The following is a 24,352-nucleotide window of genomic DNA, read 5'->3' on the forward strand; positions in this document are numbered from 1 at the left end:
TTTCACTCTTGACTTGGAAGCAATCATTTGACAAAATAAAATTCGATACTGAATAAATCCATGAGATTTGGTAGACAACTCTTGATTAAGCAGCTGATATTCATTTATTTTTGTACATGATCTTTCGGTTACACTACAGTATTTTACCATTATAACATGATTGTCATCAACGGTTTCAAAAAAAGAAAAATCTCACTTTCAGAAGTTTTTTTTAAGCATAAAGAATAAGTCTGACCAGAACTTGCTGAGCCGCCCTCCGGAAAAACAGGACTCCAACAAAGCTACTTACTGAACAATGGATAAAAACTGAGTCATTTTCAGCTTTTGGTGTGGAGCAAAGCTCTGCAAAAAAAACTAATCCAATTTTAATTTAATAAAAGTTTTACATTTCTTTTATTTTTTTCATAAAATTGTCAGACGGAAAAGCATGACAGAATCGAGGAGCTACCATAGTGTTTCTGGCATTGAAAGAATCTTCATGCAGGACAAATGATCAGATGCATCTTAATTGAATTATCTTAACACCAGAGCTGCCTGCTGATGGGCCTCATTAGCTTCACTGCTGCGTTTCATTCCATCAACACCTGCACAGCTAACAAACATTTACCTTGGCCTAAACATACACACATCCCCCCCCCAAAAAAAAACTAAACATCTGAATTTTCCTTGACCTTCATCATCAACAATAAACATGTTTCCCCCTTTGCTTCCTCCCCTCTCAAATTCCCTCCTTCACACACCCCACCTTCCCCCACCTGCCTCTCCCTCTGCTGTGTGTTGCTGTTTACCATTCGGCTAATGGAGCTGGACGGATGCTTTCCTGTTAAAGAAAATCCAATTAGTCTCTCTAACATAGACATTTCCTGGCCATTAGCGATGGGACCACAATGCTGACTCACCCTCGTGCCATCCCCCCACCTGACGACTTACCTACCAACTGGGATTCTGTTCTGTTTCTAAGTTTGTATTAGGTCAAATGTTTGCAAACACCAACCCCGTCCAGTCTGACAGTGACAGCTGGAAACTATTTGCTCAAGGGAATCTCAATCAAAACCTCATTAGTAATTTGACCAGTATTCAACTCCACAGTGCATCACTCAAGAGAGGCTGGCAGATCGATATGAAGAAGCTATTGGAGTCAGGCACAACATTGGATAATAGTCCCAAATCAGTATCCCCTCTGACAGCAGCACGCTGAAGAATGCATGTACGCCTGTGTGTGTGTGTGTGTATGTGTGTGTGTGTATGTGTGTGTGTGTGTGTGTGTGTGTGTGTGTGTGTGTGTGTGTGTGTGTGTGTGTGTGTGTGTGTGTGTGTGTGTGTGTGTGTGTGTGTGTGTGTGTGTGTGTGTGTGTGTGCGTGTCATCTAACAATTAGAACTGAAAGGAACAAAACCTCTACTACCGAGCAGGACAACTCAGTGTTCAAACCAACACTTTATTTTGCTGTATAAAGTTGCCAACTGTATCGATGTGAACTATAGGCAATTAACAAATGAGCTTTAACATTTGTTTTACTTGATGTGAAGGTGCAGCAGAGAAGATGTATAATAACTACAAGCTTCATGCTAAATATGGTGTCAGAGCCAGCAGGTGATTAGATTAGCATAAAGGCTGGAAGTCAGTGGGTGTTAATAAGTGAGCTTTAGAAGTGCTGGCTGGTAGATTTTGGCGCCTTTGTATGGAGCCATGAAAAGCTAATAAGCTCAATGCATGCAGACATGAGAGAGGTATCGATCATTCCTCTCGGCCAGAGAACAAATGAGTCTATTTCCCAAAACTTTAAACTGTTCCTGGAAGATTCAATATTTTAGTCAGTAAAAATCACTTAAAAACTTCAGTGAAGTTTTGTGACACATACAGTAAATATAGCATGCCATGTGTGATTGATATTGTCTAAAATTGTGGGGGGGGAGTGTTTTAATTTTAAGAAGAAAACCCATAAATGGCTCAAATTCCCAAGAATGCATTCAGTTATTAAAATGATTCACAAACCAGAGAAAGAAAAATATGTATCTTTCAACAAGCAGGACTCATACCAGAGAAAAATGCAGTGAAAAGGGTTATTTTGCTATGATTTATTAAACTAATCGGGTCTGGGTCACACACATTCGCATCTCAATCAAACTTCAAAGAGGCCAAAGCTTATCTCTCAACAGATATACATGTCTCAGTTCAGCATTCCCCCCTAAAAAAACAAAAACAAAAAAAGAAAATACGGCATATCCCAGAAATAGAACGGATTGTATTCAAAGGCTCTGCAGAATTAGGTGCACTTAAAGATAAAACAAAATAAGCCCCACAACACACCCGTCATAAAGGAGATCAGAGGGGAGAGAGGATAAGATAATCTCCTGGGGGAAGTCCTATTAAAGACATTGTTTTGTCTACAATGAAGTCAAAGTCTATTGTCATGATACACAATCAGTTTCTGTCTGTGGAGACAGGCAGCAATGATAACACAACTTCCTGCCAGGCTCTGAGCTTCTGTGGCTGCTTATCCAAACCTATTACAATCTCTTTATTAAGTCCTCTTATATGAGAACATTTACAGAACACAGAAAATGATTGTCTGCCGACCAGCGTGGACAATCTTATATCATTCAGGACAATTTATTTTTAAACATTTGAGTGTGTATGTTAAACTGACACTTCAGCCCTGCCTCTGACCGGTACAGTAGACAGATGAGACATGGCATGTGTTTGTTTAAAGGCTGGAATCTGTTTGAATTTTCTAACCACAAACCTCCCGTCTGCTCTGGCAACAGGCCCAGAGACCACATGGTCATAGGTAAGGGGAGAGGAGAAGGACGTCCACCTCGACTGGCATTTATGCATTTAGGACTAAGAAAATGTTTATGTCACGATGACTCACGATGGCTCTCTCTATATATATATATACATATATATATATATATATATATATATATATATATATATTTATTCAAGAGTCATCGTGACATAAATTTGTTTTATGTTTATGTCACGATATTTATTTATTTATTTAGGAAAGTGGTGATGCAAGTTGTATAATGGAACAAGCTGATATACTTGCACAGACCCAGAAACATCTTGCCTGCAGTTTTGATCTTTTTCACCAAAATAATTGTGAATGATCCATAACGAATTCCGGGTCATCTGGCCACTTGTTTCCTGTCAAGATATCTTTCATAGAAAATTAATCAGATCAAAGCAGCTGAAGCGACTGTCAAACACACGCATACACACACACACACACAGCTTAGATATATTACAGCTGGGAGAGGTGATGTGGGACGAGCCCATCAGATGTGCAACAAGATGTGTTACACACACGCACTTACACACACACAAACACACACACACAAACAAACACACACACACACAGTGATCTGAACTTGAGACTCGACACCAACACAAAACACATTATCACGTGGTTTACAAATGTCTCAGAGCACAAAAAGCCCATGACCCACATCCTACTATGTTATGTTTCATTCACTAGTTTCCAACCAATTATTTGAGCCTTTCTGCTCTATGTAAAAAAGAATCCATGCAGGCCAGAACGGACTAATCTAAACGACAGCACGTTTGCATTGCAGAGTCTTTATATAACCTATTTCCATCGCAAGGTCAGACTTTAAGGTACTGTATTAATATTTACATACCAAGGATGCCCCACTGTGACTGTAATTCATGTTTTATTTACTTCAGGCGTGTCACCCAAAGAAAAGGCTGAGGCTCCACTGACTGAAGACATGAAAGGATGAGTATAAATATAATATTAAAAGGTAGGAGATATCGAGACAGCAGAGTTACCCTGCCCATGTGTGTGTGAACCTGGCTTTAATTGCTTGCATTCACCCACTAGTTTATCCTGCCCAAGCGCCAACCTCAGCGATTTTTACCAGCATCCAATAAGGAAGTGACCACAACTGTAGTAACCAGGAAGTGCCACTGGGGGTGGCGCCAAGACGAGCAGTTTTTCTTTGACTCACTTGTTAGATAGGCCGTTTTCAAAGTCTTATTAAACCTATTTACAGCCTGGGCCACAAAACCATTTTAGTCTGTATGTTTAGGTCATATCTCCATGACAACACTGAGGGGGGTGAATTTGTTTGGCCCACGCTAGTTTTTATTCTTTTGGAGGTTAAAATGTATTGCCGCGATCTCTTGAGTGACAGCTCTCCGCCCGTTGTCCCTCACTTTGCCTCGGAGGTATACGTCAGCTATCTCCCTCCCCCCGACGTGACGTCGATTCCCCTTTTCGGCAAGAGGAGTGAGGCGGAGTAAAAATCTCACAAGATGGCGACGCGCACAAACCAGGATTATTGGATGCCGTGTGAATAACTGAGGTCAGCCCGGATGCTACATCCATATTATTTACTATCTATGATCCTGCCAGGCGCTAGCAAAGCTGAAAAACAGTGCGAGCATAAAAGCAGGGAAAATCAGACAACACTTTGGAGTGTAATCATCCTAAAAAATAATGAGGTCTGTATTACATTTAATTAATACAACAAATATACTTGCTGGCAGACAGTTTGTTCTGAAACACAGCATGCATGGGTTATATTACTTGGTTGGAACCAAATATTTACCCTCAAAACATACCAGTACAATGGAGTGACAGCTCCGAGGACATGTCTCCAGCCGTGTCACATCTAAGAATAACAATGGCCTATCAAGCTTGTTTGCTTACATGATACAGCAGAATTGCAGAGCACTGACCCGACTGGCACCAGAATAGCAGTCCAACTTGAGGGCAGGGTGAGAGAGAGAGAGAGAGAGAGACACAGAGAGAGAGAGAGAGGGGGCATGGGAAAACAGTGCCACAGTCAGGAGGACGCCATTTGAAAGCATTAAAACAGATCTGGGACCAGTGAATAGTGAGTAGAAGAGTTAACATGAGATAAAGCGACAAAAGGCGAGAGAGGACAGAAAAAAGACGGGCAGGTCGGAGGGGAGAAGTGGAGGTGGCCCGCAGAGAGGTGTTAAGAAGCGGGTCTTTGGTTCTCAGTCAGTCGCTGTGGCCTCTGACATTTATCACACTAATCTCCCAATGGCACACTTATAGTATCTTGCAGGGAGAAATAAATGTTATCAGGCTGGAGATAACAACTCTCACCACATGACAAGATGTTCAGAGGGAGGTTCAAAATGTCGACAAACCAATACTTCTCTTTGGCCTGGATGAGAATAAGTCAATGTAAGGTACCTAAAAACCGTAACACCTCTTATTTTTAACAAGAGAATAGCTGGACTAAGGTGCAACTGGAACTGAGAGCAGATCTGTCCGTGCCACAAGCCATTTTGTATAATTAAAGGCCTACTTCACCAGTGGGAATATGAAGGTGTCGCAGTAGCACCACATCAAATGATATCTGTGTAATAAATTTGACCTAAACCCGAAGAAGTACTATGTGCAAGACATTTTGGGTCTTGCTTTGTAATGAAAGTACAGTACTGTTTTTTTGCACGTTTCACACATGAGGAACAGTTTTCTCACCGTGGGCAGCAGTAATCACCCTGTACAATGTACTTTGTGGCAATTACAGAGGTCTGAGAAAATGACCCGAAAGATGTCGTCAGGATTATCTAATCTTGTGGAGAGCTGAAAATGATAAAAGACAACGACGCTCTCACAAAAGCTGCTATTGGGTTGCACTTATCGAATAACACAGGACCCAGTGATTTTGGAGCTTGAACCAAACTGGGGACTATTTTGAGTTTTTCAAAATATAAAAAATGTTCCCCTCTTTTCAAAATGTAAAACTAGTTACAGGAAAAATCAAGGTTCAAGCTGACAAGAATGCACTTAGTGACTCAAATGTTTGCAATTAGAACAGGTCCTCCGGAAGACTGAGTCTTTACAGACATATTCGAGGGACGTGCAGGCAGACACCGTTACATTTTTGCCCCCGCCAACCCACCCCCCCTTCAGAGATCCATTACCAGAACAGTAGCCCTACTTAGTTTGGGTCGACTCAGCTTGGCTAAATGGTGCAAAGGAATGTTATGAGAAACTCTTTAAAATGCATTCACTGAAGGCCTTGTCACATGCATCAATCAAATCCGTCCTTAACTGTGACGCCCTGCAAGACATTTTAACACGCATCACACAGGGCTCCAAGTCATAACAAAAGGGACACTTCCTGACGCAAGAATCCCCCACAGCTCCTAGCTCAGCACACACATTTCTCTAAACTCTACATGTAGCAGGTTTACAATGCCATGAATGAGCCACTCACATAAATGAATGACAGATCTGTCTACAGATGACACTAATAAATATACATGATTTTTGTGTAACCTTTATCTTGCACTAATTAAAATGTTGTTGCACCATTTTAAAAGGTCCACCTAACAATAATAATGTCTGCAATTATGCATAGAATTCGTAACTTATTTTATCAACAGTACTATGAATAATTTAATATCAAGTCAAACACTTTCTGTGCGTGCATTCACGGAAATGTTTCGGACAATCTCAGCCTTTAACCACCAATGGAGCAAGAAAGGTGAGCAAAGGGTTTGCCACTCCAATGGCGCATGTTGGGGTTTTCCAATGAACCTGTAAACACCAGGCTCTTTGACCCAAGTGTATTTCATGCATGCTTCCTATTATCCAGTTTACTAGCAGTAGTTGTTAACACTTAGCAAGAATTTAATTTATTAACTACTCCATTGACCCTATGCAGGTTACAGCAACACATTTCTAAAACTAGCCCCATTCCTGCATCCTTGGGTCGGGTGGTCAGCTCCATTACTGCTATTTGGCCGCACACAAACTCTACTGTAGTACAGAGGACTGGTATACAGCACCAAACAAAAATAGCAGCAAAATGTTGAGCCTGCTTCAGCTTTTTTGAAAGACAACCCTATGTTGTTTTGGCCAGAGCAAACTTGCGTTGGCAACCCTGCTGCACCAATGGTCTAGTCTCAGAGAGATCTTAAGTCTGTGTGAGGGAGAGACAGGGGTATGACATTCAACCAGGGTCATCTGAAGCGAGAATGTTGAAGTTATATGGTTTGCTTCTTAACCACTTGGCTAACCAAGCTGCCCCGTTTTAATCACTTTCTGAAAACAGTTTCCTTGATAGTACAAATAATCATTATACGCGACTCTAACACACTGTACAAAGGATACAAGAGCATAGTGCTGCTCAGTAATGGAGCCTGTGTGTGGTTCAGGTGATGTTTAAATTGCTGCGTGCAGAGACAATGAGATGGACAGTGGCAGCTGCAGCAACCAAACTGCACATTCCCACGATGCCTGGGAGAAAACAAGGTCAACTTGTCACACTGACCTGCCAGACACTTTCCTTAACACACACACACGCATGCACACCCACCCACACACACACACACACACACACACACACACACACACACACACACACACACACACACACATACACACACACACACACACACACACACACACACACACACACACACACACACACACACACACACACACATCCCCAGGGTGCTGGAGCCAAATGCCGGCAGTGTACACTCAACATGCCATCAGAATTAACGGTTTCTAAAAGGCAGAGGAGACGGAGGATACAAAGAATGTAAATACAGTGGAGAGGATCAGAGGGGACCACACAACGGGGTAAAAAAGGAGGGAGTCTCATCACTCTCTGATTTCTCCTGATGATCTGACGCTATATTCCATTTCAACAGACCACCTGTTGTAGAGATCATAGCCGGCTAGACCTGGCTCTGCTCTCAGCATGTCAGGCTCCAGTCCATGTTTCAAAGGGGGGCTCTGTATTACTGTTACAACACAAGAGTCATAAAGCTTTAATAGGGACTCTTATAAGGTTACTTTGAACAACAATGTTGGCGATACCCTTAAGGTGTGTGACTAAAGTTGCCCAATGAGTCCAGCAGAGCAGCTCATTGACAACCAGAAGAATTCAGTCATTAGATGAAGTTTGGGAATGTGTTAAAGGGGACAGTTCTCCAAAACTATTCGAAGCCCACTTCTTGAATTAAAGCCTAAACTGCTGCCTGGCTAAATGTCAATCGACCATTTAAGGTTAAAGCCAACAGTTGGTTATCTTGCACCTGCCTCTAAAGCTCACTTGTGAAAATGTGTCATGTTTTTTCGTTCAAAACCAAAGTGTTTTAACAAGTTATATGCCCAACTTTTTCTCTACTGCTACTCGAAAGCATTTCTGAGCAGTCCACAGCTGTGGAGATCCCAATACAGATGAAGAGCAGCACAGGTTCACTGACCTGAGGCCAATCCCTCTTTAGTAAGCAACTCTTTGGTCTTCCCTCAACAGCTACAGTCCAAAGAGAGTTCACTCTGTTCCCTGGCCTTTGATACATACTTGGCAAATAGACAAAACCTTCTCCCACTTTACACAAAGTTTCCATACTCAGCTATTTTCAAATGCCCCCACACACACATAAATATGTGTAGAATATATGATTTATGACATCATGTGGGATACGGTCAACTTCCCATGTCCAAGTACACGACAGCCACAATATTTAAAATGTTTTGTTGAATTACTCCCACAATCTGTGAAATGGCTATGAGTATGCCTAAAAGCGTGTCTATGTATATACAGTTAGTGTGTGTGTGTGTGTGTGTGTGTGTGTGTGTGTGTGTGTGTGTGTGTGTGTGTGTGTGTGTGTGAGGGAATCTCTGTGGGCCATTTCCTCATGCATGCTCCCATGGTGGTACAAACGCCCCCTCCATCCTCTTTCCCACGTCCAAGATGACAAAATGGTCTCCATATCAGCCACTCAGTGAGCAGGCAGAAGTAAAATAACACAAGCTTCTTGAAAGTATGGGAAAGGCCAACAGGGACAGTATTTTTGTACGAGATACAGATTCCAACGGTACATAAACTCAGAGAGAGAGAGAGAGAGAGAGAGAGAGAGAGAGAGAGAGAGAGAGAGAGAGAGAGGTCCCATGACATGGTTTCAAAAGTATGAGATGTGCGTTGATTGCTGCTGGCATTTTATGGCTAAAGATAGACTGCAGATACACACAAACACATACACTGAAAGCTTTTCAGCCATTGACTCATGGGATAGGGCACTCTCAGCAGCTCTCTCCTTTTTTGGTGAGTCCAGCAAGTGGCAATTATTGACGGCAAAATAATTTATTTCCCTTTCATGTCAAGACATCCATTTGAATTTACATAAACATAAACTTTGTTCATTTGTTTGTGCACAGGTAAGTATGTGTGATATGCAACACCAAAGTCTTATGTTGACTTATATCAAAGTGACTTATATTAAAATGACCTTTGTTAAAGGGCCAGTGTTATTGAGACAAATTATCCGATGGCTAAAAGGTTTCAAACAGCGGCTGCATGTGTGATTTTACATCTAAACAGTTGCCGTGAGTGTATTTAAACACGCCACCATCAGTATGTGTCGCCCTTAACAGGTTTTTACATGCAATCTGGTCAATTGATCAAATGCTTTGCTATTTAAGAGTTAAAAGAGCTAAAGATGCCATGAAGTGGGAAATTTAACGTCATGGGAAACAGTGCATCTTCAGTGGTGTTGACCTAATGCAGCATTCACGCCATATGGGACGGATGGTAGAGATAGGAAAGAATACCAAATGTTTAACACTTGCAAGTATTCACATAACATGACGACTCGAGGAGGTTGTGTGTACAGAATGATTACAAAGTTGGCCAAGTGAGTTATATTTGCTTTGACTATATTCTGTGTACATTGACAATAAAGTAACTAACTTACTTACATGAATCATATCCATTAAATTTGGGTTTATCTGTGTACTTTAGCTGACACAAGGCATCCTACGTACTCGACTTTCAGACACTAATTTATTATTATAGAACTGAACTTTTAGAAAAGTGATACAACTTAAATGTTCACCTAAAACATGTTTACAAATCGGAATCTCGTACGTTTGTGTACATTTATAGGTACCATCATGCATTAATTATATACCACAGCATCCTGTTTTAATGCTCAAATTCCAATCCCCTGTTCTGTGGAAGAAATGTGTTCTTAATCACACACACTTCATCTCAGGTTCTTGCAAAAAAACAACAACAAACACAACACTACCAGTGTTGATGCAGACTCATATCTCTGCTCACATGCTCCACTCGCCAAAAGCGTTTTCTATTTACCACAGGACAGATAAAAAGATCGACTTAAAATATCTCACATGTCGCAGCATGAAGCAATGGAGCCATGAAAACAATGATCTCTAGTTACTGTATCAGCTATTTCCTCTTAATGGAAAGAATATTTCAGTGATTGATGTTTCAACGGAGGAGAAAGAACTCCAAGCACACAAATAATGAACCGGAAAAATAAAACTGATGCCGAACTGAAGCCTTGAGATTGGCAAGACTGTGAGATGACAGAAAAGACAATAAATTGAGGCCTTAATTATCCCGTATGCCAAAGCCAGAAAGAATAGCAAACCATAAAAGTTAATGGGGATCTGCCGTAACCAAACACTGTGAAGCCACAGCGAACACATCCGACTGCGCTGTGGAGTCAGCGGCACAGTGTCATGGCTGAGGGCTTGACAGGTTGCATTAGGGTTAAAAGGATCCTAATGTGCATTAGATCAGCACAGAGCATTATTTCAGGAAAACAACATCCATTATTAAGCAGGGTGTTGAACTATCAAAGCATAGACAGAGATCCTGACAGGCCGCTAGTCTGCACTTGTGCCACAGCAGCTCCCAGAGGTCCACTTCAGATCCGAGGATCGGCCAGTATCCCAGCAGCTCAAGCTCTGCACGCGTTAGAGCTCAATTATCTGCTGTATAGGCTAACTCCATAACCTTGATAGATGCTATGTTAGCCCTTGTAATGCTTAGTAAGAAGGCTAACTCCATAAAACAGTGTGTGTTCTGGCATGTTCATCAGGTCTTAGGGTCCCCTAGTAACTTCATTTTGAATTTTTGTTGGGTTTCCACTTTAGATGTGCCTCAAAATTGAGTCCACATTCAATGCTAGTTTAATCTCTTGTGACCGTCAGCAAACCACAGACTAAATCCTCCTGCTTTAACCGCACCCTTTTGCCATACTTCTTTGGTCACTTCCCACAAAAGGAGGCACGGGAGCAGAGATGATTGGTTTATTAGTATTATAACTTTCCCTTGACAATAACCCCTTTGCAGCAATCAGCCACGGTTTCTGGTAAGCAGCACTGCAGCAGCCTCATCTCTATCACACTAAAAAGGCAAAAGAGACCAGAGGGCAAAAGCAAGAGCCCCTTCGGCAGAGCAGTAAGTGGGTTTTCTCACATAGGCAACACTTTGCCAGCAGGACAGAGAGGGCTCTGTGTGGGACTGAAATCAGAGCAGAGACAAGAAGGGAAGTAGAACATAAATCACATGTGTCATAGTGAAAAAGAGATGACTTGTCCACCACCAACAGCCAGTGATGGAGTAGAGATGTCTATGGGTGATACCATTCTGCATTCCTCTGCTGCCATGGCTGCTAATCAATGATCTGAACTCAGCCCAACAAAATAACATTTTATAGAGCTTCCTCATTGTATATTACATTATTATAATATTATCTAACAACAGTTCAAATGGCTGTGTAGTAATTTGACCACCAAAGTGAACGGGGGGCGAAAAAATGTCCCCGAGAGCTGAGAAAGTTTGAAGCGGTCCATCTCTGCTCTGTTTTCAAATCCAACTTCAGTCACATCACAAATCTAAAGCACATGCATGGTGTTTTCTCCTCAATGCCATGAAGTGTTCTCGTGAATGCACCTGACCATTTATCATACTGGAAAAGATCAATCAAACAGCGAGGTCTTCGCCCAGCTTTAACGACAACAGCTTTGTAGATATGTCACGCCAAAGTCTGGAAACCACATCTCATACAGTACATCTGGGTGTGGAAGATTCGAGCACGTCTTTCGAGCCCAATGTGTCTTGTTATCAGTATCATAAACCATTTCCTCAGGTGCCGGCTTTGTTCTAAAAGATTGTGTATTCTGCTGCATTAACGTCCCATTGATGCTTTCCACCATCACAGATTTTCCGGCTGAGTGTCCTGCAGCTCTGCGGCTCGTGTTAAAAACGTCTCTCCTCTGACAACATTTTAAAGATAAAAATCTGAGAGTGGATTAAGAGAAAACTTCTTCCTCTAAGGAGTCTTAGTGGCCTGACACCTTGTCACATTAATTCACACAAACTCAATTGTTCGAGTCCCTCTTCTACATCTACCTACTTTTGGCCCTTTGTCCATCAAATATAAAAAGCCACAAATAATGTTAAAAGATAACAGGTTTTTATCATTCAATGCCCTGGTATAAGAGCTGCCAGAGTTTATATTATTCCAGGGTTTATTGTCAACCTGGCACAAGAGAATTATGAGCAAAGAGGCTTTTACGAAGTATCACTTCTCATTAAATCTCCCCATGACGTGTTTGTGTGTGCTTGTATGTGCAGTTACTCCCTGTGGGGAGCAGCACTGTATTTAATTTGACACATACTGTATAATCTTCTTATATTTAATTCCTTAAATAGTCTGAGGCAAACAACATCAGCTCTCATCATCCTCAACCATGAAAACAGGTTTGGGTAGGAGGACACTGTACGCACAACCAACATTTTTGTATTTAAAGGCAGCGGTTTCAAGAGGATGCACACACAACTTTACGTGATTTCCATCTCAGGTTTGAGAGGTTTTATACACAGTGGCTTAGTAACATAAGACAGAAATGTGAGTCCCAAACTCTCCAGTGGTCAAGCTAAATGTAAAAACAGTACTTGTAGTTGTTACTAATATAACAAGAGTTTTTGTACTTTGTCATACAGTGCAGACACTGAGCATCTTAATGTTTGTCATGTGTGGGTTTTGTGGTTTCAGTGGACATAAATTACTTGATTTGTTTTTGGCAGTGTGCAAATTGTCAGTTTTGCAATGATGTTGAGGTAATTATTGTTCCCCCGGATGCATATTATAACCCACAGATGGCCCATATAATTTACACATACTATATCCCATCAGGCAGTGTGGATGAATGGTGTCGATTTCAACATTTTGGTGAAAAGGAAAAACTCCACACCCCTGTCAGCCTAAGAATGATCGCTATTTCTTAAAGCCAAAACCGCCAATGTATAAACCATCATTTTGAAATTAGAGTCAGTGTGACTGAGTGGAAGGAACAGCTGGGTCGAATGGGGGCCACCAAACAATGTAATCGCATTTCTGCGACAAAAAAGATCTCAAACCTTTGAGAGAAGCAGTGATTTGTAGATGGATCAAATGGACTGAGTGAAAGAAAGTTTTGTTTGTAAAGCTGTTTCCCTCCTGTAGGCCAGCCTGTTAACAGCTGCTGTCTGGACCCTTGATTAACAACCTATTATTCTATTAGCCCAATGCTAGAATAGAATAGAATAGAATAGAATAGAATAGAATAGAATAGAATAGGGGGCGCCTTTAGCTCAGTTGGTAAGGCGTCCCCCTCCCGGGCAGGGCCCAGCAGCAGACCCGGGTTCGATTCCCACCCGCGGTCGTTCTCTGCATGTCACTCCCCTCTCTGCCCCATTTCACCTCTGTCTCTCTGCACTATCAATAAAGCATAAAAATGCCCCAAAAAATATCTTTAAAAAAGAATAGAATACAATAGAATAGAATACAATAGAATAGCAGTTTTAGTGCCTTGCTCAACCAGGACAGTTTAAGGGGGGAGTGCATATCAGCTTTCTCATAATAAGCAGCTCCATGACTTTTAAATGAGTGACTGCGTGAATGTTGCCGCAAATACGTCATGTCAGCGGGAGAACAGGCCCACATCCTGCTTTTGTACAGTGTACAAGGTTCACACCTACAAACGACTCAGCCGAACACTCGTAGAATGCAACAAGGCCAGTCATCCTGTTTGTTTTTCTTTCATTGTGACTCAAGTGGCTTTGAAAGCACCACAATGATCTCTTAACCTCTCTGGTGAAAAAAGGTCTGAGGTCATAAGAAGAAATGAACAGGATACATAATATTGGAGGAAGGTACCTGCTTTCCCAGGGTCAGATAAACAAGAGAACATTTAACGTGTTTTAAGTCACAATTTGCACACAGGTTTAACGGCCTTCTTGCCCTCTTCTGCTACAATTTCTGGTTGTTAAAAGGATCAGGTAGCACCTCCTGTTAAAGGTAAAATGCCTTCCCCAGTGCAAAGGAGGCTTTTATATTGTATGCTCATTAGTCTTGTCTTAATGTTTTTTTCTGTTCACAGGGAATTACATCATAGTTTGGAACTACTTTTTTAGGACAATGCATACACATTTTCAGTGACTGCGACTGTAAACAGGACATGCGATAATATCTCATGTATTCATTAGTAATGGAATTTTTGACTTTATAAATACCCATATCGTGGACATAGAGAATACTTTTCCCTAAATGGGCAGATGTTGCGCATTAAAGATAACATACCATTAGCAGCGTCAACATCACAGATCCAAACTTGTTTGAGGAGTAACATTTATTCTAAGGCTGCCAAAAATGACAAACATGTAATGAGTGTAAGATTGCAAAATATGAACAAACAAGACACCAAACAATAGAGCTTGGGTGTGTCTTGGCCTAGTGGTCCAAGAAGCTTTTCCCCTTGTGCAGTTTGAAAGATTGTTTTTCAAGTTTTTTTTTCTCGAGAAGACACATTTGAATAAACAGTTGATTGTTATAAACTAACTAGACATCAGAACTTCCCTTTTGTCACCAGCTGGTGGCTGAATCAGGCTCTTCTGTTTGGGGGCTGGGGTTATGTTTACAGCGCAATAAAAACCGCAGTTGAAGATACCGTAACAGTACAGTAGTGATGACAGCATCTCAGCACCCCTCTGCCAAAAGAAAACCTCAATAATTACATGCTTTCATATCGCACACATGTAAAGTGTATGCAACAGTGAATTCAGACAGTTTGTCAGTGTCACCAGCAGTGAAACAGTAACCCAAAATAACACATGATGACAACAAGCTACTAAGTAGTAGCAGTGAGAGTTACCTGAGTGAGCATGTGTTTTTTGTGTGTGTGTGTGTGTGTTTTGTGTGTGTTTTTCTTGTGTGTGTGTGTGTGTGTGTGTGTGTGTTTGTCTTTGAGTCTGGGGTCTCAGGGACTTGTCCCGGGTGTTGTCAGGAGGCACCAGGTGTACGCAGCTGTCCATCTGATCAGGTCACTTCAAAGAGAGCAGCAGTGAGTGTTAACAGTCAGAGGAGAAGGGGCTCTTCAGACTGCTGTGTTAGCTCAAGGTGAGCGATATGAGTGGATCTGCCTCACAAGCCAAACACGGAGCCATACATCAGAGTACACTAAAGCTGTCCAATGTGTGTTGAGGCCCTCCAATATGACTTACAGATGAAATGCCTCGCTGCACATCTGCAGACAAGGCCGATACTGTGTAAAGGCTTTGCGTTGGTCATCCCTGTGGGTGTGTTTCTTAGGAATACCAAACTGGGTTGAAAAAGATGTTGCAAGAAGCAGTGAGTTATCAGGAAAAATGTTATTTTTCTGAAAGCAATTAGTAAGTGGCATTTACAAAGTGACTTTAAGTGGAGATTTTTGTGTAAATGTGAGTAAGACAAAAAAAATTATTTGGGTCAGAATATGCGGACCAAATCAATGTATTTTACAATTGTCCTGATAAGCAAATAAGAATAAACACTTCCTTCCTTCCTTTTTTACACAATAAACAAGTGTTTGACCACTTGCTTTGGCAACAACAACAAAAAGTGTTGACATTTATATATCATTCATCACGGCTTGGCTGCAGATTGTTTCTTTGCTTGAGCTATAATATACAAACAAACGTTAGCTGCTTGTTGGTGGACGTCCACAGAATAGACCCGATGACAATAGCACAAAGTCCTGGGAGCTTTCTCGACCAGTAACAGCACTCCCCCCTCCACTACACCCTCTGCATCATTGGTTTGCTATATTGACCCAGGTAATGGTGATAATGGATGTTATTCACATCAATAGGGAAGATCAAACAGTAAAAGGAAACCTTTTTGCTTCTTCAATTCGTGCTCCAACGTGCAAAGCTTCAAACACATTATAAAGGTCCAGCAGGAAAACACCAGGTCAAAGAGCCATTTCCATAAAAACTCCTGAAAGCAAATGCAGCTGTTCTTCCACTTGATTAGTGAAGTGTACATTTTCATTTCCCCTTATGGTTCCAACGACAATGCAAGGCTGAGGATTTACTGAAGACCAACAACCTTTTTTGGGAGACAACCTGGCTTATACAGTATGCATGATGGAGAGAGAGACAAGGGCAACCCTGTTTTCACTCTGACAGTCAACAAATATACATTTGTTTGTTTTATTCTATGTATTTTTTTGTTTTATACCTGATATTCAATGGTGAGCGGTTCACACAGCTGGGTTTTTTCATTATTTAGTCACTTTTCAAAATACTCCAACATCTTCAATGCCTTTGTGACGTTAAACTTTTTATTGTGTGAATGTGTATGATTGCTGTATGTTTGAGGTGGTGGTCGGAGGGGCCGTTGGCGCTGAATGGCAGCCACGCTTCCGTCAGTCTGCCCCAGGGCAGCTGTGGCTACTCTCGTAGTTTACCACCACCGGTATGACTGTGTGTGAACGAATTGAACCAGGAACCCTGTAAAGCGTCTTTGAGTGCCTAGGCAATAAAGCGCTATATAAAACCTATCAATTATTATTATTATTATTATTATTATTAATGATTCTGGTACTGAGGGCTAATATAAGGTTACATCATCGCTACAGAATTACAGTAATAATCTCACAGTAATCTTTCAAAGCTGTTTCAAATGTATGTTTTGCTGAACTGCAACAGCTGTGGCCACAAATGGTAATTACTGTATGGATTACCGGATAATGGCTCGCTAAATGTCCCTGTATTCTTAAGGGCAGTCGCCGGATGGTTTCATTTGCCATCCTGGCTCAGAGCGGGTCAAACCAGACCAAATAGGTCTTTAAGTGAGGTTTTTAACCACCGAAATGTTTATGTGAGGAGCTAAATCGTAGTCTGAGATTTGCTTAAATCTCTGAAAAAACATTGATGCATTTTCTTCGAGTTGCGGAGGGTCTATTTTTAAAAGCATTTGTAAGGTTACCTTAATGACTTGTTAGACAGTTAAATAGTTATAGATAGAGTACAAAAAATATATATTTTTTTTGGCATTTTTATGCTTTTATTGTTAGTGTAGAGACAGAGTTGAAATGGGGCAGAGAGGGGAGTGACATGCAGAGCACGACCGCGGGCTGGAATCGAACCCGGGTCCGCTGCTGGCCAAGGCCCATGGGGGGACGCCCTACCAACTGAGCTAAGGGCGCCCCCTAGTCTGAGTTCTTTAAAAGTAAGAGGGAGAAAAGCATGCCTCTTAAACCTAGAATTCTATGTTCCCGAGCAATTGTCAAGATATGTGCATAGGATTTCCTGTTGTTTGAGATTTATTTTCCTTCGCCTTTCTATTCAATTCCATTGCACTTTTGAGTTCCTATGGGACAAGACTGATATTCGCTCTACATACTGTTTCCTTTCCAGGTTTCACTGGGGATCTGGATTATGTTACACTAATCCTAACAACCATGAATTCGCCAAAACAATAGTAGACAGTAGACATCCTCCAGATTGATGTTGCACTGTCACGGCCCAGATCAAAAACAGTGGCGGACTGCTCCTTTTCTGTGTGGCGTCCTGAGTATTCTGTTGCATGGGAACACATAAACATAGCGCTCAAACAGCTCAAGGTTTTATTTCAGGAAACCAAGATAAGACACCATGTGCCCATGACAGGGAGCTGGTATTTGCGACATAGTTATTATGTGAGTCAAATCAAGAGAAACATTTCCAGCATTGAAGAAATGTAGGTATAAACAGTTAAAAAGACAAAAATAAGAAGCAAGAGCTAAAAACTCCAAGAATTGCTCCAACTTGCACCACAAACAGCTGCTCATATCATATGCATTGACATGACACAGTCCTCTCAGTGTGAATATGCGCCGGAAGAGAAGTCTGAATTAAGGGACTTATATTTCAAACCCCGCTCTGCTCTGCTGATTCTCTGCCAGATTACTGGGCCTCAATTTTTTATGCTGCGGTGGAGACAAAACAAGGGCATTTATTGTCTGCGACCAACTCCATTTTTCTGAAGAGCAGCAGTTGCTTTGAGCATATGAAACTGCACTGCCGGTCTCAGAAGACAGTGATGACCTTTAAATGATCGAGGTCTAATGTTTCTGCTCTTTGGCCTGGCTTGATTACGGCATGTCACAGGAAGTGAATGGTATCCTTATCAGGGGGTCGCCCTTGCAGTTTGAGAGCACGTCCGTCTTTCCATCAGAAGTCAACGAGGGCCCGGAGCCAGAGATCTGGCACAGACACAGTAGTGCTCATTCGTGCTCATCGTGCACATATGTGTGCAGGCAGCGGGACCGAGTGGGTGTTAACCAACATCATCAAATGCTTGAGATGGCAACCATTAAAAAGATTTGGAGGGGGCGAACAACTGACCACCAACTCAATGCTACAGTGAACTAGTAATCTGGTTTGTTTCTTTTGAGTTTAACTCAAATGAATAGTATTTCTGAAAACACTAAGAATGGAAATGATTGGTCAATTAATACATGGACCAAAAGTTAATATGCAGCACTTGATCATCTATATATGGTCATTTATAAACCGATGATTTTATGGTTCCAGCTTCTCAAATGTTCACATATTCATCTTTTTGGAAATCAACAAACAATTCTTCCCCTATAGGTGACAGGTGGAGAGCTTTCCCATGTTTGACAGACTAATCAATGTATTAATTTCACAATTTTGAAACCCAATACACTGCAAAAAAGCTCTAATAGGAAAGCTCTAATGCCTTAAGACTTAAGTGATAAAAGATGAAATATGATGGAGGGCAGGGTAGATATGGATTGGAGGGTCAGCAGCAGCACAGACAAGAAGAAAGCCAAAGAAGGAGAAGCACAGGAAGTGGACCCTGATAAGAGCAGAGAGGGCTGGGAGTGACATCACGGACAGTGGTAAAGGCTGAACTCAAAACAGGAGATCAGCACAATACTGGGGCGGACAGGGAAGGTTCATGCGGTGGAGGACAAACAAGGCTAATGAAAGGTAGGAGGAGAAAGGTGAAGAGCAGGGAGGAAAGAGGGGCTCCTGAAGAGAAAGGCATGGGGAGGACCTGTCTTGTATAAACATGTAAGAGCACTGCTACACATAATGAAAAGTCCTCAGCTGAGATTGAGAATGCGTGCCCTTCTCACCAAACATATAAAACCATACGCTCACACGCTCCTGTCTAAAAATAAGCACTCATCTGCACCTCACCAGTGAGTTGCCATCCAACTTTGTTTTATTATAGTCTCTCACAGCGCCGATTTTAAGAGGTGTTCTGATTAACAATAAACGAGACGATAAAAACTACACATTTTCTCTTCTTTCCATTGGCTTCACACAGAAACACTACCCGACAGAGATCCCTGCTGTAAACCTGTGCAGGGGGAGCTGTTTATCTGTGGGAATGTGTTGAACTGAGTGTGTTTGTGTGTGTGATAGAAACACGCTCACCGAGGAGACGAGAGAGAGTTGACAGAAAGCAGAGAGAGAGAGAGAGAGAGATCAGCGACTACAACCGGACCTCTGTGGACGTCAGTGGCTAAAAATACATGCAGCCAGGCAGCTATTCAAAACCAACCATGACTAACTTCAAACACCAAGGAATTTTAAAAAGTATTTTGTCTTGTTACAATCCATTCTATTGGAATTCTTTTCAACAATCCTGACAAAGTTTAGTTATAGTGTGAACAACAACGCTGCAATGTGATTGCCTCAAATCCTTCCATCTTTTACACTGGAGAGAGTTTACATTCAGTCTATGAGGACATAACAATCGAATTAAGAAAGAAGGGCTGAAAAAAGTACATTTTTGATTGATAAAAGTCTCATAATTCAAAAAATCCACTTCCTGTGAGGAATTTCAAAAGACAGGGAGGGTATATAAGAAAACAAGTGCATGATTGTTTACATCATCATATGGTATGGAAATGGCTGGATGGCTTTACTGCCCTGGGTACAAAAGTTTTTACTGAAAAAGTTATGTAAGCAAGGGAAGGACTGTGTAGTTTCACATGTAGTGCAAAGGAGCTGCACCAAAGCCAAGATGAGGTAGAATTTATATTGAGGCAACACCTGGGAATTATTTAGTCCTGAATGGTTCCTGGACCCCACATTAATGATGAAAAGTACAATTTCCATTATAGAAACCAGTCCGAACTGTTCCCACATTACACACTTTGCATCACTCCTACTTTCATTTACAAACTTTCTCCACACAGACCAAGTTTGTTACATCTCCTGTAATCTACATCCCAAACAACAACGGTCCAACCCACCCGAGTACCAAATGTTTCCTCGGACACTCACCTCCCCATGTGTGAAAGAAGACCAGAAGTCCGATGAGCAGAGAGGCACAGTCCCGTACTACAGCCATGGTTTGTTGCTCGATAGGCTACTGCAGCTGTCCGCGCTGGTGTGTGAGAGTGTGTGTGTGTAAGTGCAAAGGGAACGCGACAGGGACTGGTCCTGTGTGAGAGAGCCGGGGAGGAGCGGCGGTGCAGCGCGGGGAGGCAAATGATGCACGAGGGGCAGGGGCACGCACAGACGGACGGTCCTGCCCTCTGCAAAAAATGTCAGTTCCTACGAGTTTTCGTTCGCACAGTCGCTCTAAAATGCGCCAAATTTCTCGACATACGGTTTGCTTCAAAGGACTCGGCCCCTGCTCTTTTGTTTGCTTGTATATGTGAACAAATAGACTTACAGGAGTTCAGGACATGAGTCCAAAATGGATAATCGAGAGGGATATTTTTTGCAGTGTGCAAAAAAACAAGGAGGAACTTGAGTGAAAGAAGTGCGAGGGCGGTGGTCTGGTCGATGTGAAATAGCCTAGGTTAAAAGTGGAAAGTTATGATTTACAGCTTTCTATGATGTTCCCAAGACTGCATTAATATCACTTGTGTTTTCACAGTATAGGAAACTGGTGAAAACAAGTTGGGCATGACATGAAAAGTCATATGATATTTAGGCCTATCAGTTCTGTCTCTCCTCTCCTCTCCCTCTGAGTGTGTGTGTGCGTGTGTGTGTGTCCGTGTGTGCAATCTTACAGTAGTGAGTTGGATGGTGCTGAGGCTGGAGAATTAAACTTAACTTGCTGGACCAAACCTCGAACTGCTCCGGCTGCAGTGCATCTTCAACCTCCAACTCACTACAAGATTAGCACTTTATAAATACCATATATTATTATTATTGTTATTATTATTTCACCGAGATGAATTGGATCAGGGTGATGTCAGGTGTTTTTTTTTTGGGGGGGGGGGGTTAGAGGGGAGTGACATGCAGAGAACGACCGCGGGCTGGAATCGAACCCGGATCCGCTGCTGGCCGAGGCCCATGGGGGGGACGCCCTACCAACTGAGCTAAGGGCGCCCCAATATTTTAAAGTTTTAAATGACTTTGAAACAGTTCAATAAGAACCGATCAGCTCACTCATGATATAACACACATCAGTGCCCCGCAGCTGAATGTGTTCTCCATCAACAACTGTTACAAAGATAATCTTTATCTACATCCAGACCCCATGTAAAAACCGTTCATACGACTCCCTCTCTGTGCTTGTTGCCAAGCTTAATATGTACATAATAGGGAGTTGAATCAGACAGATTACCTAAACAAACCATGTCAAACCACGATGCCTGCTAGAGGACATCTATCATCTATCACATCCTGCACTCTGGTTGCAGGACGCGAGTCTCTGATAGTCATCTGCAGTGTTTGCCAAACTGTAAGACTAAGACAGCTCCCACATATTATTAGGATGTACGTAATGTCAACAAATTATCCGAGTAGCAAAGGGCGGCAGGAAAATGACATGATATGCTGAGCTGTTGACACTCTGGTCAGATACCAGGCTTTGTGACTTGCTCCATCACAAGTCAACATAATTTCAATATTTAGTCTGCCCAGACTGGAGAATAACACATAAACACAGTAAACATTTTACATGAATTCAACTTTCTCAAGAGGGGAATAATGACAGAAAGTAGGCTGTTATTTACATTTGAGAGTAACAAAAATTCATCTACCAATATTTGTTTTTTTAACAGACATGTCACTCAAACCAAAATTCTGATGATAAGACTTGTGACCATAATATGTAAAAAAAAATTCATAAGGTACTTTTTCTGAATTACTAAATGCTTAAGTAATGTATTTCTTCTTTTTTGCCCGACATGTAGACATGAGAAACAGCCAAACGGAACTGTAGACAAATTAAATAGACACAAAAAAACAAAGACACTGGAAAGAAAAGAGTTTAATTTAGCCTTTAATGGGCCGGTTTCACAGACAGGGCCTAGATTAAGCCAGGAGTAGACCTTAATGTGGACTAGTTAAACTGGGACGTTTAAGTCACTTTCATGGATATGGCTTAAGTTTGGTTTAGTTAGTCTGAGACTATGAAGTCCTGGAGTAAGGTAAGTAAACCTGATTGTTAACACCTGCTGTCAAGTAATCTGAATCCCTAACTGCTCCTCAGCACCTCTGGGAGAAAGCCATAATAATGCTTTCTTACCAGTAGGCCTCTTTCTAAGGCCCGGGACAAGGCTCTGAATATACCAAGCAACTTAAAGGTAGTATATAATCATGCTATGTAAACACAGAGAATATAACCATATGTAACCGCATGCAAGCTAAAGCTATGAAGTAAAAATGTAATGAATTATGTTGTTACCATGAAATGGTTGATTGATGTATTAATGAATAATATGATTTAGAAGTACTATGATGTGTCCTTATGTTAGAAGTATAGTCAGACAAGTACTCTCAAGTGTTTAAGTGACAGAGTACGACACAGGAAGTATAGTCAGACAAGTGCTGTCAAGCGTTCAGGTGACAGGGCACGGCACAGGAAGCTGGCAGCATCCTGTATAAGCAGGTGTCAAGATAAGAATCTAAGTAGAAAGTTATTATTGTAACCTAATATTGCATCTCAGCAAAAGCAGGCGGGGAAAGAGAGAGGGGATTGATTATTTTTTTGTTGATAATTCATTGATGTCAGACCTTAAGTCATGCAGTTATGAAAGTATTGTGATCTCAGATCACGCTCCTCTGCTCCTTCAACTGGCTTTCCCTGACGTTGAGTATACAAAAAGGCAGTGGAGACTGGATCCATTGTTGCTCACAGATGAGAGTTTTCTTTCACACATCTCTACACATATTAACACTTTTTTGAGTATAAATAAAACACCAGATGTGTCCAATGCAACAATTTGGGAAGCCCTGAAAGCCTATTTGTATTTATTATACAAAAATAAGTGTACAAAACAGAAACAAACTGAAATTGCTGATCAGATTCGGAACATAGACAGACAATATGCTAATTCACCTTCATCTGAACTTTACAAAGAATGTTTAAAACTTCAGACAGAATTCAACCTTCTTTCCTCTCGTCAGGTTGCAGACCAGTTGCTTAGGAGCAGAAGTACTTTTTACGAGCATGGTGACAAGATTGGTAAACTCCTGGCCAATCAACTGCGCGGATTTAGAGCGAAGCAACTCATCCCTGGAATACGGACAGACAGTGGGTGTACAACATCAGATCAGAAATTGATAAACGAAAAGTTCAAAACATTCTATTAAAATTTGTATAGTTCTGATTGTACAGTAGACGCAACGGTGATGGAAACCTTTTTCAGTAACCTAAACATGCCTTCCCTTTCTCAAGACCTGAGACATAGCCTTGAGGCACCTATTACTCAGAAGGAAATAATTGCAGTAATAACATCTATGCAATCAGGCAAATCTCCTGGTCCAGACAGACTTCCATCTGACTTTTTTAAGGAATTTTCAGCCGAATTGTCGCCTTTTTTATGCTCAGTATTCTCAGACTCATTTGACTCAGGTAAACTCCCGTCTTCGTTCTATCAGGCCTGTATTTCCCTGTTGTTAAAAAAGGATAAAGATCCTCTAGATTGTGCATCATACCGACCAATTTCACTATTAAATACAGATGTGAAGATACTTGTTAAAATTCTCGCCCACAGATTGGAGGATGTTCTCCCCTCTATCATATCCCCCGACCAAACTGGGTTTATAAAGGGACGCCAATCATTTTATAATATACGCCTGCTAATGAACATTTTATATTCCCCCAGAAATATTGAATCAGAATGCCTCGCTTCTATGGATGCTGAAAAAGCATTTGATAGAGTAGAATGGAATTATTTGTTTTTCACCCTTGAAAAATTCGGTTTGGGTCCTGTTTTCACTTCTTGGGTTAAATTATTATATGCATGCCCTTCTGCCTCAGTATTAACAAACAGCCGTTAC

The 24,352-nt window shown here is 41.5% G+C and overlaps 1 protein-coding gene across 4 annotated transcripts in view; it reads right to left on the reverse strand.

Moving 5' to 3' along the window:
- mcamb (melanoma cell adhesion molecule b) overlaps window positions 1-20,530 on the reverse strand; it is a 31,847-nt gene extending 11,317 nt beyond the window's left edge. For all 4 annotated transcript variants that reach the window (XM_080053949.1, XM_080053948.1, XM_080053946.1 and 1 more), the window contains exon 1: window positions 20,393-20,530. In XM_080053949.1, coding sequence (XP_079910075.1) covers window positions 20,393-20,459 — 67 coding nt within the window. In that variant the 5' untranslated portion in view covers window positions 20,460-20,530. The remainder of the gene's footprint in view (window positions 1-20,392) is intronic.
- Window positions 20,531-24,352: the final 3,822 nt, after the last annotated feature.

The sequence above is a fragment of the Ammodytes marinus genome, assembly GCF_949987685.1.
Source record: "Ammodytes marinus genome assembly, chromosome: 3".
Taxonomy (NCBI): domain Eukaryota; kingdom Metazoa; phylum Chordata; class Actinopteri; order Uranoscopiformes; family Ammodytidae; genus Ammodytes; species Ammodytes marinus.